The sequence below is a fragment of the Neopsephotus bourkii genome, unplaced genomic scaffold (assembly GCF_033783945.1).
Source record: "Neopsephotus bourkii isolate Nb327-2 ecotype Australia unplaced genomic scaffold, CSIRO-AGI_Nbou_v1 NB_1051, whole genome shotgun sequence".
In the NCBI taxonomy this organism is placed as follows: domain Eukaryota; kingdom Metazoa; phylum Chordata; class Aves; order Psittaciformes; family Psittacidae; genus Neopsephotus; species Neopsephotus bourkii.
Window position 1 is genome coordinate 410,422 of NW_026901540.1, and position 20,099 is coordinate 430,520.

At 43.4% G+C, this 20,099-nt stretch overlaps 1 protein-coding gene across 5 annotated transcripts in view; it reads right to left on the bottom strand.

The window, feature by feature from the left end:
• MOB3B (MOB kinase activator 3B) overlaps positions 1–20,099 on the bottom strand; it is a 92,381-nt gene that overhangs the window by 44,308 nt on the left and 27,974 nt on the right. For 3 of the 5 annotated variants that reach the window (XR_009726634.1, XR_009726633.1, XM_061361047.1), the window contains exon 2: positions 7,973–8,578. Coding sequence is in view for 3 of the 5 variants with exons in the window: in XM_061361047.1 (XP_061217031.1) it covers positions 7,973–8,390 (418 nt within the window). In the remaining 2 variants the exon portion in view is untranslated. The remainder of the gene's footprint in view (positions 1–7,972; positions 8,579–20,099) is intronic. The other 2 variants (XM_061361048.1, XM_061361049.1) reach the window with 1 other exon arrangement.

Sequence of the window (20,099 nt, forward strand, 5' to 3'; positions counted from 1 at the left end):
TCACATTTACAAGTAATACTGACTAGAAAGTGTCATGGTTTTCTCTGAAGCAGTACCAGGATTAACACTATGCTTTCAAGCGTTTCAGATTTTCTGAATATGTCATTCTTGCCTTTGTGTGTAACAATTAAAGAATCATAAAACAATTCAGGTTGGAAAAGACCCTTAAGATCACCAAATTCAACTGTCAACCTAGCACTGCCAAGTCCGCCACCAAACGATGTCCCTAAGCAACCACAGCTAAAGGTCCCTGACATACCTCCAGGGATGGTGCCTCAACCACTTTCCTGGGAAGCCTGTTCCAGTGCTTGACAACCCTTTCACTAAATAAATTTTTCCTAATAACAAATCTAAAACTCTCCTTGCTCAACCTGAGTTCACTTCCTCTCATCCTATCACTTGTTACTTGTGAGAAGAGACTGACTCCCACCTCACTACAACCTCCTTCCAGGTAGTTGCAGAGAGCAATAAGGTTCCCCCTGAACCTCCTTTTTTTCCAGACTCAATGCTCTAGTTCCCTCAGCCATTCCTCATCAGACTTGTTCTCCAGACCCTTCACCAGCTTCACTGAGCTTCTCCTGGACCTGCTCCAGCAACTCAACATCTCTCTTCCAGCAAGGGGCCCAGAACTGAACGCAGGATTTGAGGTGTAGTCTCACCAAGTGCTAGGTACAGGGGGATGATCATTTCCCTAGTGCTGCTGGCCACAGCGTTTTGATACAAAGGCTCACACATGCATTTTATCAATACAAGGGGGTTTTAACCATGTATTTTTTAAGTACATATTTGACTTTCCTCAAAAAAATACCCATAAAAGACATGATGACCTCATTTAAAAGCAGCTAGTGAGATTTCTCACAGCATCACAGTATGTTAGAGATTGGAAGGGACCTCAAAAGATCATCTAGTCCAATCCCCCTGCCGGAGCAGGATCACCTAGATAAGGTTACACAGGAACGTGTCCAGGCGGGTCTTGAATGTCTCCAAAGAAGGAGATTCCACAACCTCCCTGGGCAGCCTGTTCCAGTGTTCTGTCACCCTCACTGAGAAGAAGTTTCTTCTCAGGTTTAAGTGGAACCTCTTGTGTTCCAATTTGTACCCATTGCCCCTTGTCCAATCATTGTTTGCCACTGAGAAGAGCCTGGCTCCAGCCTCGCGATGCTCCCCCTTTATATATTTATATACACTAATAAGGTCACCCCTCAATCTCCTCTTCTCCAAACTATAGAGACCCAGCTCCCTCAGTCTCTCCTCATAAGGGAGATGCTCCACTCCCTTAATCATCTTAGTTGCCCTGCGCTGGACTCTCTCCAGCAGGTCCCTGTCCTTCTTAAACTGAGGGGCCCAGAACTGGACACAATATTCCAGATGAGGTCTCACCAGGGCTGAGTAGAGGGGAAGGAGGACCTCTCTCGACCTACTAACCACCCCCCTTCTAATACACCCCAGGATGCCATTGGCCTTCTTGGCCACAAGGGCACAATGTCGGCTCATGGTCACCCTGTCGTCCACTAGGACCCCCAGGTCCCTCTCCCCTACACTGTTCTCTAACAGGTCGTTCCCCAATCTATACTGGAACCTGGGGTTGTTCCTGCCCAGATGCAGGACTCTACACTTTCCCTTGTTATATTTCATCAAGTTATTCCCCGCCCAGCTCTCCAGCCTGTCCAGGTCTCTCTGGATGGCAGCACAGCCTTCTGGCGTGTCGGCCACTCCTTCCAGCTTAGTGTCATCAGCAAACTTGCTGATAGTACACTAAATACCCTCATCTAAATCGTTGATGAATATATTAAATAATACTGGTCCCAGAACCGACCCTTGAGGCACTCCACTAGATACAGGCCTCCAACTAGACTCCGCCCCATAGACTATAACTCTCTGGCTTCTCTCCTTCAGCCAGTTCACAGTTCACCTCACTACCCGATCATCCAGACCACACGTCCTCAATTTAGCCGCAAGGATGCTGTGGGAGACCGTGTCAAACGCTTTGCTGAAGTCAAGGTAGACCACATCCTCCTCTTAAGGTTTCTAATTTTACTGCATTATATACTCTATGTGAATCTAGAAGACCAAAATTCTATTTGGAAGAAGGTGGCCAAATGTAAAGGCAGTATTGGTGCATATACTTCTGCTAAAGTAAAGACCGTGTCCTTTCTTTAGGCTTCCCAGAAGTTCCCTTAGAACGCTACTGTAGCACTCCAGCTGGTCCACACTGAAGTTAAACTGAGACTGCATTTTAAACTGGACTAAATTACTTTATTTTCATACCTCTATGACCACACTTTAGTCTGATCATTGTTACCTCACATTTGGGGCAGCTGAACACCTCAATAATGTATGTCTCTTCCCTTGGCTAGAAACATTTTTCCTGCATAAAACATGTTCCAGAAGTATCAGCACTGTTCTCAAAAGCTTGACCTTAAGAATGAAAATACTCTGTAGGGATAGAGACTGCCATGAATTTTCTACAATATTTACAAGCCTAAATAATAACTTAAATTTGGCAAAATAAACACAGGCAAGAAGTAGCCACTAAGAAAGCCGATACTTACGAATCCTGCTTCATTTTGGTTCCAAAAAATGAACTACCAAAGTCATGATCTGTAAATACTACTACTACATAAATTCTTCTTTGCAGCATATCAAAGTCTGTTTTGTAAGGTTTCAAATAAGGAGCTGTTCTCCTAGTTCATCAGGGAAAGAAATACATACAACATTGTGGAATGCAGACTACTCAGTTCACAAAAACCCACTCTCCAAGGCAAAACATATTCAAGGCATCTAACTTCCCACACTTCTGAGTTGGGCACAAGCTCAACCCTGGTATGCCATAGACTTCCAACACACTGCAGACATCAGCCTTGCTGTGAAGGTAGCTAAGGAGAAAAGATCCCAAGTTCAGTTAGAGTAGCAGCTGTGGCTGTGGAGTGGCAGATTCTTTGAGAGACTAATGTAAGTGATGTCCCACAGTGTATGCAATCACAATGTGCTGAAGAGCTACACTACTCAAGAACAAGGGACCTGGCAGCTACAGGACCACTTCAGTTCCCACGTGGGACATCACTTCTTGCAGGTGTTTCATACTTCTTTCTTCCCCCCAGAACAGTATCAGAGTGAGCAGAGAACCTGAAATCTCTCGGCCTTTGCAGAACCAGCTGACACATCCCTTTCCCCATGAGCTTTCCTCCACCATTCATGCTACCACTGAAGTTTAATTACCCCTAAAAAAAAAAAATAAAAAAAAATCTGCAACATGGAGGAAGAAGGGAGCTGCTGAGATCTTCTTTTCTACATGTTAGGAAACGTGCTTTTTAGCCCTCAGTAATTACCATAATACAGAAAACTGAGGCATCAGACTTGTGACATACATTCTCCAGGTGAGGCAGCATTCCTTCACACCAGCAGTGCCAAATCCTTCTCACGGAAAAACAGAGAATGTGCTAAAGAGTATGCACTTACCATCACATGTATTATCAGGAATAGACTCAAGAATGGGTTAATTTATACATCTGAGCTGGAAGCAGACCTACATGTGCCTCAATTGGCACACCTTGCATCAGAACAAGAGGATACACTGGCTAAGACAGCTAGGGAGAATAGCTTTGGGAGCAGTCACATGTCAGTCAACAACGAGTGAGGATTGCCTAAACTACTCCTAAGCTTCAGTCCCTACTGTCGTATGAGAAGACTGCCTAATCAAGGTGTCTTAGATACTAGACAAAAATAGGGAATTAAACTGCTGCAATGTATTATCAGTCAGCAAGAAGGTAATGCAATGCTAAGGCCAGATGGATAGCTAACTAGTAAACTGTGCCACTCACAGATGAAACCAGCACAGTTTTTATCCATCTTCTTTAATGGTACTTTTGAAATGTGCTAGGTTTATGGGTTGATTCATCTGCCAGCTTAGTTTACATAGAAGAATCTGTTGGATCATGAACCACAAGAACAGGAAAAAGGGGAGAGCAGGAGAAAGCTCTGACATATAATCCAGTTGTAAAATATCTATCTGTATTTTCCAAAGGCATATATTTCAAGACACCAAGCCTTCTAAGAGGATAGATATGCTGCTGCTATAACTTTTCTGGAACAAAATTTGCACAGAATTCACAAAGTTTAAAGACTAAATGAAAGCTACAGCCATACAAGAGTCTTATGTCTTGCAGAATTTTACCTCATCGGCACAAAAAATTGAAGTACTCAGCAAGCACACCCATGTCCAAGGAGGAAACAAGGAAGAGCAGCAGCAATGAAAAGAATGCAAGCATTTCAAAGCTAAATTCTTCTTTAGCCCAAATCTAGCACTGGTGTGACAGGTGTAAAGATCAAGCAGAAAAGAAACTGAAATTGTTTGGAATTTACAGCAGTCTTCAACTGGTAGCCTACAGCTATATGCACCTACCACTGGGGACTGAATGACCAGTTAACAGCCAGCAGTCTGACTCTTCCCTCCACTCCCTGGCAAAGCCTTGTCACAAAATGAAAGAAACAAACTACATAAGAAGCATAAACCAGAAGATAAGGAGACCAGCACCATGAGAAGCTCAGGTCCCTCCCCAGTGGCACCAGCATGGAGCCGTCCCTTTGGCTGTACCCCTGAATTATGAAATGATTCCTTACTGGAATCGAACAACTGAGACTCTGCTGCAGAAACCTTAGGGTGAACCTGAAGAATGGGAAGGGTTCAGGTGCAGTGAGCAAGGAGTTGGAAGTTCAAACTCTGGACCTGATGTAAAAAACACATGGTGATGTTTTCTCACCTGTGTTATGCTGGAGGTCAGATTAGAATAAATGAAATAATTCCCTATGGTCTTAGATACCTGGATATCTTTCCCAGCGACTGTTACAACAGAAAAAAGCCCACATTCCATTCAACGAAAATCCAAGCAAGACAGAACTACTCCCAGTTTAAGGCTGCAATAAGGAGGAGAGAACACTTAAGGCAACTGAGTTTGTCTTGTTTGGGAATCAGGGTCTTCAGGGAGCACAGCAGTAGAGCACTGCTCTCTTTGGAAGCTTTTCTGATGCAGCCCAAACACATACGGTGGAAGCTGACAACTGCAGTCCACCAAAAACTGCAACTGCCCAATGGATCTACTGCTTCCCACAGTATTTCTTCAACCTGTTTACCAAAAAGAACAGAGATAAAAAAACAAGGGTGGGGAAGGGAGGAGAAAAGGTACTTTTGAGGCTATGAAGTATTGAAGTTACCCATATGAGCCTGGGAAAAAGATCCCTTGAAATGTGTTTAAATAGTGAGACTACTAGGTGCTTGGAAAAGCTAGTATTTACTGATGAAAGAGTTTACCCTAAACCTAAATAAAACTCCAGCACACTACAAAAATTCATGCTGGGGACTAATATGGATAGTTTCACCAATGTGGCCTGAGCAGGGATACAGAGTGAATTCTCCACTCTGCTTCTGAATTCCAAACTCACTGAGGGCTGAGACAGGTCAAGATATATCTGTGGCTACAAACAGAACTTGTTTCCAGAGCTGCTGGCCTCTTAGATGTATTAAATCCATGTAAAAAGGGATAAAGGAAATTGAGAATAACAGAAGTAAGAGCAAAGAAATTATCATGTTTAAAACCCTATCAGGTTTTGAGGCCATTTACAAAGACAGTCCATAAAGCTCTGCTACACAAAGAAGTGGTCCTAATATTCACCACCTGCTTTTGAAACCTACACACAGTTTCTTGACAACTCTCCTGTTCCCACACCAGCTCCCCGTTCTCCTGCCAGCCAGCACAGTTTTAGTAGGAGAGTGGCTAGAAAAAGAGTGTATAGACCAGAATGACTAGGAAAAGCAGAGAGGAAACAGCATCAGACCACAGGAAGTACAGAGACCTGTAAGTGGCTCTAATGAAACCAGAGTGGTACTAAAGACGTGCCTTGTTGAGATGCTGTAGCATTGTTATTCATTTTAGCAGCAAGAGAAACAGCAGCTGAATGCATCACCCTGAAGCACTGCAATTCACTCAAGGACATTGCTTGTTGCAGCCTTTCAGGTTTCTGCCCAGTGCAGGCTTGACCTATTTCCCTTGCCTTTCATGCCAGTAATCATCCAGTGTAAACACTGAGAAGGTTAAATATAACATTCATGACAACTTATAACTCAAGTGCATTTGATGGTTCAGGTTTTTGTTTAAACCACAGAGGAACACCACCACAAAAAAACAAAAAACTGAAAAAAGAAAAAAGAAAAAAAATAAAAGCACCCACCAAGCCTGGATACCCCTGTCCTGCCTATCCTGAAATGAGTGATTTTCTTTTAAGTAGCTCCTCAATCAAAGCTGCACTTGATCACAGTTCTTGAAATCCCTTTTTAGATAGTACTCATGAGATATATCAAATGAAAGAGGACAAGTTTATTAGGATTAAACTGAGAAAAGTATGTTCAAGTTTCTGTGGACAGATCCTATCAAGCTGATTCTGGATCTCTTCACCAAACTCATTTGCTAATGGAAAGGTTATCCCAAACCCCATTCACTGGACATACACTTTTACCAGAACAATTCTCTGCAGACCATATGCTACAAAGATCCAAAGCAATAATTAAGCTCTTTAAGTTACAGCCACTCAATGCTTTAAAACTGGTGTCCTATTATTAGTAAGGATATACCTAAGCCTGTTTAGTTTTCACAGCTGAGTATATCATCTTTCAAGATCTGTTTCAACTTCTTGGAAGAACAAACAATCATCATTTTCACCATCATTAATTTCTCTGAGTGAAAATAAAAGTTAATTTATTAATATTAATAAAGCTTTAATACTAAACCTATGGAGGGTAGATTTAGATTACGTATTAGGAGGCCTTCTTTCTACCCATTGGTGTAGAAAAGTGATAGGAACTGGCAAACAAACCACAAGTCTGTCTGCAGAGACACCTGTCAAGGCCAAGAACAAGAAGGCCAGAAAATACCGACAGACAGTCTCTTGATGTGCCGTCTACCAACTTACCACAGACTGCAGTTGCATATAAACTGCAAAATATTGGGCTGAACTAATTTATGAGCATTATTCTTGACTGCTACTCATCTGGGCTGAGTACTCTATCTGACATCTCACATTTCCTACAGCAAGCTCCCATCTTTCTGAGTTGCAACAAGTGACTCAGGACTCATTACCTAAATGTCAAAAAATACACAGGTACACTGACATCTCTAAGGTACAGCATTCTGGGGGTTGTTTTATTACATGCAGCCACAGCTAAAGCTTCAGGGTGTTTACACTGCAAAAAGCAATCTTCTGCAAAGTTCTCTTCATGCAGAGGAACTTATTCCAGCAAAGATACTTCCCCCTATCCACCCTACTCTTCAGAAAAACTAACAATAGTATTATAAAAGGAAAACTGTGCAGCTCGTCTGGGCTGTCTGGTTAAACTATAGCAAAGCTTGTTAGTTATATATAGTCTTAGAAACAGTACTTTGGAGAACAATTCACTACCCAGTTTCTCAGATTTGGATGGGAAATCAAGAGAGGGTGGGAGGCCAGAGTTCACTGCATTCCTGACTCTCCACTGCCTTGTACAGCACACAACTGTACATACTTTTAAGGGAAGATACCACTCCAGTTATGCTTTGCTTTCCATCCATTCTATATCGGATATAAGTGCCTAAGCGCCTAGGCAAAGTGCAAAGCAATGTAAACTAGCTTTCAACAATGTAAATTAGCTTTCAACCAGCTAATAACACAATATGACCACCCTTAGTGATTAACCTGAGAGGCTTACCAGGGACAAATGGAATGATAACATTTTAGGCTAATATACCCCATCATTAACCTCACAATAAGCCACAGTTAAAGCTTCATACATTTGACACTATTCCTGCAAGACACCTTCCTCCTTCCCATCTGCTGTTTAAAGGCTTGAATTTCACAGTCACTAAAAGAGAGGGTGGGAAGCGAACACGCTTAGTACAAAGCATGAAAGGCAGTTTATGCTTTAGGACTTCTTTATTGCACTTACCTACATTTGTAGGAAAGAGATCCTCATTGTTGATTTGCACCTCGATCCAGTCCATAAGAAGATTCATATACTGGGGTGCTGGCAATGCTGTGGGCTTCTTGTATTTCATGTCGTCCTGCCACCGATACTCATACTTAGAGCCTCCAGCCATTACCGGGCAGGTCTTCTCTGTGCAGAACTCACAGATAGTTCCATAAATGAGGTTGATCCTATTGAAGAAGTCAACAACATGAACAGCAACCCAGTCATTTTGGTCTTCTCCACTAGGCAACTGCACAGCCGCTTTCAAGTCCACTCCTGAGTTCAGAGATGCCTGTGCTCGTTTGTGAAGTTCAAACCTCTGGGTTCCAGGTTCAAACTTGCGTTTTGGGCGGAAAGTCTTGTCTTTATTAAAGACTTGCTTGAGTGCCGTGGACATGTCTGCTAATCTGCTCTGCAGCAGCTGGCAGAAAAGCAAGGCTGAGATTTAATGCAGGTACCTGAAAACAGTTGCTCTCTAATACAGGTCCTCCAAACCCTGCTGTTTCTCTCACAGGAGCTTGTATCGACTCCAGAGCAGTCTGCTAGCTCTTCCTCTGGAAAGCCTGCCTGAAAGGCTTCATGTCCCTGAGAATGTGGAAACAGTAAACATTAGTGATAAGCTCAAGTCTGGGCCTGTTGGTTTGTTACTGTTTTACTCCTCTTTTTTAAGTATCTACCCAAATAGAAGCTTCTTAAGTTACCATAAAGATGAGAATTCAATAAGTCTTGCATAATCTTTCCACCTTTAGGTAATTTTTAAACCATTTTCATTCTGCTCCCTTTTTACAGTGAGTGTATACTACACGTAACGTATGTATGAGTTTAGCAGACAAAATACTACGTTACAATGTAGAAGTCTTACCTAACTACTCCTGAAGTGCCCAATAGTGCCCCTAACCATTCACTCTGGCTTCAGCACCCTTCTCTAGGAAAAAATCCCTGAGCAAGATTTTTCCATATTTGTTCTCTACTTTTAATTAACAAGCTATTTGTTTCTGCAAACCTCGTAGAACCCACTTACAGTGAAACCTACGGTATTGCACAGATAACTTCTGTCTTCCCATAGAACTGTAAAGAGCTTGTTACTTCTCTTGATGCACCTTCAGGAATTCACTAGTGGTCTTACTTTTCTATTAGATTGGGTAGACTGACTGAAAAGCAAAAGTGACGCTGCTGCTTTATAGCTCTATTAATCTCCTCTACAGGGGAATACTTGGCATTGTCATTCACAGTATCACAGTATCACAGTATGCTAGAGATTGGAAGGGACCTCAAAAGATCATCTAGTCCAATCCCCCTGCCGGAGCAGGAACACCTAGATAAGTTTACACAGGAACGTGTCCAGGCGGGTTTTGAATGTCTCCAGAGAAGGAGATTCCACAACCTCCCTGGGCAGCCTGTTCCAGTGTTCCATCACCCTCACTGAGAAGAAGTTTCTTCTCAAGTTTAAGTGGAACCTCTTATGTTCCAGTTTGTACCCATTGCCCCTTGTCCAATCATTGTTTGCCACTGAGAAGAGCCTGGCTCCAGCCTCGCGATGCTCCCCCTTTATATATGTATATGCACTAATAAGGTCACCCCTCAATCTCCTCCAAACTATAGAGACCCAGCTCCCTCAATCTCTCCTCATAAGGGAGATGCTCCACTCCCTTAATCATCTTAGTTGCCCTGCGCTGGACTCTCTCCAGCAGGTCCCTGTCCTTCTTAAACTGAGGGGCCCAGAACTGGACACAATATTCCAGATGAGGTCTCACCAGGGCAGAGTAGAGGGGAAGAAGTACCTCTCTCGACCTACTAACCACCCCCCTTCTAATACAACCCAGGATGCCATTGGCCTTCTTGGCCACAAGGGCACAGTGTCGGCTCATGGTCATCCTGTCGTCCACTAGGACCCCCAGGTCCCTCTCCCCTACACTGCTCTCTAACAGGTCGTTCCCCAGCCTATACTGGAACCTGGGGTTGTTCCTGCCCAGATGCAGGACTCTACACTTTCCCTTGTTATATTTCATCAAGTTATTCCCTGCCCAACTCTCCAGCCTGTCCAGGTCTCGCTGGATGGCAGCACAGCCTTCTGGCGTGTCAGCCACTCCTCCCAGCTTAGTGTCATCAGCAAACTTGCTGATAGTACACTCAATTCCCTCATCTAAATCACTGATGAATATATTAAATAATACTGGTCCCAGTACCGACCCTTGAGGCACTCCACTAGATACAGGCCTCCAACTAGACTCCGCCCCATAGACTACAACTCTCTGGCTTCTCTCCTTCAGCCAGTTCACAGTCCACCTCACTACCTGATCATCCAGATCCCACTTCCTCAATTTAGCTGTGAGGATGCTGTGGGAGACTGTGTCAAACGCTTTGCTGAAGTCAAGGTAGACCACATCCACCGCTCTGCCATCATCCATCCACCGTGTTATTTCCTCGTAAAAGGCTACGAGATTGGTCAAGCATGACTTCCCCTTGGTGAAGTCAAGTTGACTGCCCCTCATAATCCTCTTATCCTTGATATGCCTTAAGATGGCACCAAGGATAAGGTGTTCCATCACTTTCCCAGGGATGGAGGTGAGGCTGACTGGTCTATAGTTACCTGGGATCTCCTTCTTGCCCTTTTTGAAGATGGGAATGACATTTGCTTTCCTCCAGTCCCCAGGCACCTCTCCTGTTTCCCAAGACTTGGTAAAGATGATGGAGAGTGGTCTAGCAATGACTTCCGCTAGTTCCCTCAGCACCCGTGGGTGCATCCCATCTGGACCCATGGATTAATGGATGTCCAGATTGCTCAACTGGTCTTCTTACAAAAGAAAAGAGCCTAGATTTTGCATTATTCCATCTAATCTACTCTGGCAACAAAGAATAGTTTTAACAGCCAAAAAAAAAAAAAAAAAAAAATTACTGCATTAAAACCTTGCTTGTTCTTACAAGCATGTGCAGAAGAGTATTATCATCAGTAAACGCAGACGATTAGAAGGCAATCGGGTAGACAGGGGCTATCTCAATTAGACTTCTATTTCAGTACTGAAGATTTTATGATTAAAGATAGAGAATAAACATTTAATGCATAATTTAAATTAAATAACACAGTATATTTTAAATTTGCACAGCACTACAAAAATCCTACCCTATCAGTGGCGGATGAATTCTCATCATGGGACCATGTATGCTTCACTGTTTCCCCTTACAGAAATCAAGCCCATGAAAATTTTACCAGGCTGTGTGTGGAAAGCACTAAATTTTCCGGAAGACAGTTGCCCAAAGCTTTGCTGAGGGCCAGAGAGGAAGAGAAAGAGGTGCTTCATTTTTCTTAAGCACCACAAGAAAGCAAGACATACCCAAGTAAAAAGAAATTTGGTGTGCTAGACCCCATCCCCACACAAAAGAACATAAGTGCCAATAAAAAAGTGCTTTCCCAAATAGCTGAAAGGTTAGCATACAGATGATTTTACAGCAAGCAGCAACTGAACAAAACGAGCAGAAAAGTGCTTATTTTCCCTTTTGCTGATGGCATGATGGAGGGATACTCCAATCATGAGTTTATGAACAGTCGTTCTTTCTGTGCCAGCAAAATATGGTAAATTCTGGGATGAACTACCAGGAGGCTACTGTCCTACTTGACATGTTCCATGGACTTGCACAAAGTGTTCCATGCTGTCCTGCATGACATTCCTGTCTCTAAATTGGAGAGACATCAGTTTGATAGATGGACCACTCAGTGGATAAAGAACTGGCTGGATGGCCGCATGAAAAGAGCTGTGGTCAATAGCTCAGTGTTCAGCTGGAGACCAGTAACGAGTGGTGTCCCTCAGGGATCGGTGTTGGGACCGGTCTTGTTTAACATCTTCGTCGCTGACATGGACAGTAGGATTGAGTGCGCCCTCAGCAAGTTTGCCAGTGACACCAAGCTGTGTGGTTCAGTTGATACGCTGGAGGGAAGGAATGCCATCCAGAGGGACCTTGACATGCTTGTAAGGTGGGCTGATGCCAACCTTATGAAGTTTAACCATGACAAGTGCAAGGTCCTACAGATCGGTAACGGCAATCCCAGGCACAGCTACAGGCTGGGTGGAGAAGAGATTCAGGAGCAGCCCTGCAGAGAACGACTTGGGAATGTTGGTCAACGAGAAACTGAAAATGAGCTGTCAGTGTGAGCTCGCAGCCCAGAAACCAGTTGTATCCTGGGCTGTATCAAAAGGAGCATGACCAGCAGGTTGAAGGAGGTGATCCTGCCTCTTTACTGTGCTCTTGTGAGATCCCTCTGAGAGCACTGTGTGCAGTTCTGGTGTACTCAACATAAAAAGGACTTGGAACTGTGGGAACAAGTCTGGAGGAGGGCCAGAGGATGATCAGGGGACTGGAGCACCTCCCATATGAAGATCAGCTGAGAAAGTTAGGGCTGTTCAGCCTGGAGAAGGCTCCGTGGAGACCTCATAGCAGCCTTCCAGTATCTGAAGGGGGCCGACAAGGATGCTGGGAAGGGACTCTTCATTAGGGACTGTAGTGATAGGACAAGGGGTAATGGGTTAAAACTTAAACAGGGGAAGTTTAGACTGGATTTAAGGAGGAAATTCTTTGCTGTGAGGGTGGTGAGGCACTGGAATGGGTTGCCCAGGGAAGGTGTGAATGCTCCATCCCTGGCAGTGTTCAAGGCCAGGTTGTATGGAGCCTTGGGTAACATGGTTTAGTGTGAGGTGTCCCTGCCCATGGCAGGGGGCTGGAACTTGATGATCTTAAGGTCCATCCCAACCCTAACTATTCTATGATTCTATGTTCTAACACAGAGGTCCTGAAACCTGCCAAGAGTCAGGGAAGGAAGACACTAAACCAAACTATCCTTGGAACAATGAAGTTAAGTGTCACTGACAGGAAATGAAGGCACTTTAAAGACAAACTTTGTGCTACAGTTTGCTGTTTGTTACTAAGACCCATAACCTCCAGCTTTCAAATGCTCTGTGAGAGCATTTGAGGCACTCAGCTGTTTATTTAAAAGCTTTTCAAAGAATAATACTGCTGCAAAGACAGAGCTTGTGACTGACACACTTTTGAGATGGCACGGAGCCAATGGCCCAGTTTGCAGTAATAAGGATGTTAGCTTCAGGGTTTTACAGCTCAGGTAACTAGTTTTCCTCCCACTTTAATATACCTGTCACTCTGATGTGGCTACTTTGACTCTCTTCCTCACCTGTAAATATTCACCAGAACATGCAAGGAGATTTTATTTTAAACAACAAACTGAGCACCAATTAGAACTCATCTTCAAAAGACATATTTTGAAGCACAGTACTCACTGCTGTAAACCTTTCCCCCCACAAAAAGAAAAAAAGAAGAAGACACCGTACTCTTTACCACTCCTCTTCCTACATTAAGTCCGCATAACACCATTAACGTAGAGAAAAAGCAACCAAAACGTTCAGCAAATAACTCATCTCAAGTCAAAGGAATCACATGTTGAAATTGTCTGTGGAAGCACACATACAACATAGCAAATTCAACCCACAGACTAATCCAAAAGGTTACTATACAGCCAAATGAAACTCTTCTTTAACTCACCAAGGCAGAATCAGAACAAGAATTTCCTATATATTTCCTGTCTGGAAAGTCTCCTGTTCAGTGTCCTGCAATAAAAGCTAAGGCTTTTCTTCTTTCATCTTTCTATCACTTTACACAATAAAAACCTACACACTATCTTTACAAAGCTGGACTGCAGAAGTCAAGCTCACTGTTTAACTGCTCTTAGACACTTAGCTCTGCTAAGAGCTGATTTTTTTCTCTCTCAGAATGTTACTGAAAGTTATGCAAACCCAGGGGATGGATAGACTTGTTTTCTCCTGCATTTTCATGTGCAAGAATAGAAAACTGAGAAGTGTATGACCTGAATTTCATAGAAATACTGCAGTGAATCAGCCATTTAAATGCTTTTTTGCATCCTGCTTCCTGATGGTATTTGCTACCTAATTAACCCTTGTCTTTGCTCAAGAGCTAGCAGAAATAAAGAAATAAACAAGAATCTTGAGACACCTCCTCACCTCTGAAACAGACTGCAGGTTATACAGCTGCCCCTACTCCCCCCGCTCAAGCAACCAGCTCAGTTAGGCTTTTCTGAACAGTTACAAACAGCATCACCATTACTCCCCTGGAATGAAGAAGCGTTCACTTCACTGGCAAGAGACAAGAAGAACAGGCTCACCCAATTTTCAGCGGAGATTAAACACAAACTCTTTAGGTTTGGATCCTTCAGAAGCTGAAGCCAATAGGAAAGCTCTAGAGGAAGTCTGTGAGCTCTAAAAGCATCTTGACTGCTTCTGCAATAAGCTGATGGTAGTTTATGGTAGGAGGGCCACTCCTCTGCTTTGGACTGAATCACTAAGCCACTGCAGGAACTCATTCTCCATTAGGCTTTCAACACATTGTTGCATTGTGTTTGTATCAACAATCAGTGATGAGAGGTTTGTCACTCCATCCCAAATCATGCACTCTCAATTAAAACTTTCTAGTCTTGAACTTCCAAAGCAAAGATTTTGCTTCAAAATCACATAGCATTAGCGACAGAAAAACTCATCAGATAGACTCAACAACAAACGGTGAGCAAAACCCCATTTTTAAAGCACTGAGAATGTAACCTGGCTTGCTAGGTACCACTTTCACTCCCATGACACTTTTCATCTGACAAGAAAGAGAAATGCTCCCAGTTTCATTATCTCAAATAATGCCAGCAGAACTGCTCCTGACTTATACCTGTGTCAAAGGTGATAGAAACTGGCTCTTGATCTTTTATGACAAGTCCTACAGGGCATGAAGAATGGCACTGTGGCTCATGGTGTTTGGTTTGATGGCATACAGAGCCAAGGTTCTGGATGCTCTTCTGAACTAGATGCTTTTGGTACAGGCAGCTCAGGTAGATAACTCCTTCTGACACTTCAGCTTCTCAGAGCAATGCACTTCTGAAGATGTGTGACAGTCACCAACAACTTTTCCCAAGGGACTATTGCATGTCTCCTCACTTTCTTGATTAATAAAATGGGAATTATGCCAGTTACCTTCCTAGCAGCTTCCATAATAATGCAGTTGGGTGAATTGCTGCCAGAGCCATGACTGAGGATGGTACCTTTATCTATGGTGTTAGCATCGCAATAATCAATGCTGTCCCCAGCTTTATGTAGAAACATTCACATATAGAGACAGCAACTCAGTCTAAATGTCAGGTATTCCAAGCCAACATATGGAAATAATACACTAGTCCCACACATGCAGATTCCACTAAAAGAAACCACCCACAACAAAACAGACACCACGGTCACCATCATGCTTGAGTCACTGCTGAGTTAGAAACATGCTATATCATTTTGTCATGTATTTTCTATTGAATCACAGGTAATAAGAATGTAAAATAACACACGGTTTATAAACACCTTTCATCAGAGGACTCTAGTGAGCATTACGCAACTTTAGGAAGCTGCTAGGAAGGTAACTGGCATAATTCCCATTTTATTAATCAAGAAAGTGAGGAGACATTACTTCTCCATCACCAAACACACAGTAAACTGTCTATCCAGACAGACACTGTCTGAAAAGCAACTGCATCAGCTGATTTTTTACATGTTTCTTTCTAAAACATGTCTCCATTTAGAGCAATTGCATAGTCTGATCCAAAGCCAGCTGAAGCCTGTAGGAAAGCACATATTTGATTCAAATCCCATTAACGTCCAACATTTTGTAGACTTCTCATGTTTGGCTTCCTGCTTGACTATCCACATACGGAGCCATTTTACTATGGCTACGTCAGACAACTGGGCCAAGAACTGCTTTATATGGAGACATATACACATACCATGCTGCTTTCTAATTGGGCAAATGTACTTTTCCTATTTCCAGCCTCTTGATTGACAGCCATTATACTCGCACAATGAACTATATTGTGTACCATACTACACAATGAAGAGGTTCTCTGTTTAACACACTGAAGTACAAAGAATTATTCAGTATGGAAAGGCCTGACCTGAAATCTGAAAACACCTTTTCCTATTTACAAAGTAAAAATTACCCAAGTGAGTAGAAACAATAATATTCCATGTATCCTATTTGCATACTTAAATTTGTTCGGTTCTGTTAAGTTTCACTTGAAATCACAAGGAAAAAAATGTGCAATGTTTTTATTCACAGCAAAAACTTCAGGATATGAGAACACATTCTTCGATGGACAAAAAAGCTCTCCCCTACTAACCTGTAATTACACGAGGAGATTAAGATTTGCCTTATGCTTGTGCCAGAGTTGAAAAGGAAAGGAAAAAAGATCAAAGCAAACTTAGGTTACTGATAAAATGCCTCTTAAAAGCAGTGTACCCAAACACGGGAACAGGGTTCTAAGGGTCAGTGTATCTTTTCCTACATTCCATCCTAGCCTCAACAATCTTGCAAGATCCATAAAGACTAAGCTCCCAGAATTGTGTCTATTACTGTAAGACTTCAAAGAAGTATACAAAGATACATAATGTAAATGCTCCATCCCTGGCAGTGTTCAAGGCCAGGTTGGACAGTCTTGGGTGACACGGTCTAGTGTGAAGCGTCCCTGCTCATGGCAGGGGGGTTGGAACTGGATGTTCCTCTGTCATGAAGAATTTAAGGTTTTAACCCTCTACAGACTGGCAGTCATGCAGAGATACTTGTGGCTGCAATTTTTTTTCTGAAAAGTCAGCCCTGCCTCACGTCCTCCCCTTTCATGTTCCTGCTTTCTTTTTATCTCCTGCCCAGGTGTTTACACATCCTCTTGCAAGGAACTGTAGGAGACCAAGACTGCAGTAATTAAATAAACCATCTATTTTTCATCGCAATCAACTTCTTTGATCCCTTGTTCAGCTACACAGCACAGGGAAAAGAATCTGGAAGGCAGAGGATGAAACAGATGGAACAGAAAACCTGTGCAAGTGTTTTTTCAGCCATGACCACTTTAGGGAATCCAAGTATTTGCCATGGTCATTTCAGACCTTCTAAACCTTTAAAGCAGGTGGAGAACTCCCTTTAGCTCAGTCAGCTACCACAGCTGAAGTTTCACGGAGTGACAGGTCACACAGTGAAGCATGCAGCTCTGAGTCCCTCTGAATGCTGTTTGTTTTGGGGGTTTTTTGTTAAATACCCAGGTTCCTCCAATTATTTCCTTCTTTCATCAGCTTTTACAGGTCTGAGCTGTGACTAGCACGTGTGCAAGCGCAGGCAGTAAACCAAGGTCTCTTAAGTACACAAACAGCCTCTGCTTTCAGTTACCAAGTGTTTGTGACCTGCCATGTCCTTCCACCACCAACAAAGCAAAGCCTTCATGTATGCATCTACCCCATTTCACCAGCTACTGTTGCAATCTTGTAACATTTACCATACTGGTGGATTGGGTAGTTCATCTCACTTACTGCAGCTAGAGTAGCAGTAGAACCGGCTAATAGAACCAGAACCAACTGTGCTTCTGCCAGAAATCTTCCAGGCTCTTCGGATGGAACCCTTGCCATGACAGTATATGGCTGTTACACTTCTGTAGCTTGCTTATAGCACCATTTGCTTCAACACAGAACTTTTATCCATCATTTCTTTAGAAACAACATTCAAAGGTCAGGTGAAAGGAGTAAGAAAATTTTAGTGGCCTGGAAGAAGAGGAGGAGATACAAATTAAATTACATAGCTATTCTCTATGATAATACACATTCGATTCCTCCAGTTTGTTTCATTTCTGACTCCAACCTGTTTCTGAAGATGAAATTTTGACCATGCTGCAGTCAGTGCAAGCTCTTACACTGACTTCAACAGAGCTAAAATTTCACTTTGACACTCTGAACACTCTCCTTCGACGAGACAGTAAAAACTCCTTATTAAACTGTGGTTTAATTTCACAAATATCTTTGTTCTGTTCATCTTAATTCACTCCTATATTCTGGCTTTAAAAGCACTGATGCAACTGAGTACACTGTGAGACAGTTACAATATGATTTCTTGCTCATTCCTACACTCTTCAGAACATCCACACAATTCCCATGCAAAAGCCTGAAACCAAATCCACGTAAGTCTGTTGAAAAAATGCTAGTCATGTCATGCAAGTGATAGGGCACAGCAGAACAGGAACACAAAAATGTGGTCTCAGACCTCACATTTCAGGCCTTAGTCTTCCCCTTCATGTACAGATCAACCAGAGAGCCACCCACCAGATACAACCTTCCAGTACAGAGCAATACAACATATTCTGTGCTAGAAGCCAGTAGTTCACCCAGTAGAATTTCAAGTGCCCTACTCTGCATGCAGTCGCCAAACTTAAGTTTTATTTTTGGTCTAAATCTTAGCTTTAGGAGACCATATATGTGTTCTGCTTTCAAAAAAAAAAAAAAAGTCTAAATCATATGTTTCATCTCAGTGACATTTCAATTAAAACCACTGATTTTCTCGTCCAGGGAAAACATGCAAAGAAACAGAGATACAAAGGCAGAGTCATGTTACGTACACTAATCTGGCACAGACAAATTAAAAGAAACTCCATGGAGAAAGCAGTACTTCCTGCAAGCATAGATACTGGAAACGAGGTGTAAGAAGGTCAGCTGATGTCCACTGAGACCCTTTATTTAGCCTCAGTCTAGCTTCTAGACCAAAGCCCAAGTTAATATGGGGAGAGTGGACAGGAGAAAGGCAGATTAGAAGCACCGTGCCCCAGCAATTGCCCTAAACACCTCAGGATTTCAGAGATGTTTTCCAAAGCAAAGACCTGCAAAGAAGGCTATGTTCAGCTGGTGCGCTGCACCCTTTCTAACAAATACTGGTAATTCTCAACATGGGCATGATGATTTTCATTTACAAAAAATAACCCTCAACTCCATGTTGCTGAGACAAAATTAGCTTACAATCATGTGGGAGTCAGTAACTGCTGAGTCAGTCAAGCCTAACCTTCGCAGACCCTCAAATTGACCGCAATAACTCCAAACTGGGTGGGATTGCTGTGGGCACTAACCACTACAGTAGGACGACAGTGAAAGTAGCTTCAGCATTAACAAAGGGGACATAGGATTTGTTTGTATTTATAAAACAGGACTGACCAAGCCAAAGAAAAATGCATCGTTCTTTACAAATGAAGGAGTACGGAAAAAAAACCCAGATAATTTAACTGAAAGTATCATTGAATTATTTATACCATAAATATAAAATCTTGTCCCAAAATGGTGTTCCAGCAGCTGCTGGGCCCAATCCACTGACTTTAAACCAAAGCACTGCATAGCTATTAGAAAGGCTAACAGCATCAAACAACAGAATAAACCTTTGTTTCCCATGGTTTACATCAAAGTGCTCAATATAGCAGGCTGGGAGAGAGTGGCAGCAACCACAGTTGATTATGGATGTTTTCAAACTCACACCAAGGGGACATAAAGTCAATGTATTTAAACACTGGGGCGGAGCCTGTTAGAGAGAGGCAGTTGGCCCAAGCCCAACCAACACTGACCAATGGTCACGGCAGGTACAGCAGCAGCTCCTGCTCCTCCTGGTGCCCCTGTCCTCCAGGAAACCCCCCAGCCGGCTCTGCCTGCCCATGTCTCACCCCACTACTTCTCTCTGCTTCTCCCAACAGAGAGGATTCCCCTCCAGTTTCTGAAGCCATTAGAAGTGTCTGGTCTGAGCTCCATTGCTCTGGCCACGCAGCGTTCTGTCCTTACTCGTGTGTTACCCTCTGTCCTGGGGCTGCCGGTGTCCTTGGAGCCTGCCCAGGATCAGCCTGTCCCCTACCAGCTGGCACAGGGGGTGTCAGGGCCCCCCAGGGCCCTTGGGCAGGTGCTGCAGCTCCCCTCTGCAGTGCTGTCCCACTCATGGCACAGCTCGCCTGAGTCCATGGACAGGAGGCGGACCCCAGCAAAGACAGGGCAGCCATGGAGGACAGCATCCCCACCAGCCTGTCCCTGCCCTGCCAACCCCCAGAACCACCATGCAGCCCAGAGATGAGGCCTGGGGGGATTGAGGAGCCTGAGAGAAGGCAACCACTTCAGTGGTGACTACAAAGTCCCTTTGCCACCAGGGACTGGTACTGCTCAGCTGCTGCAGGACACACTCTTGGAAAGCTCCAAGCTGATGGCCAACCTGGGCAAAACTGGACGTG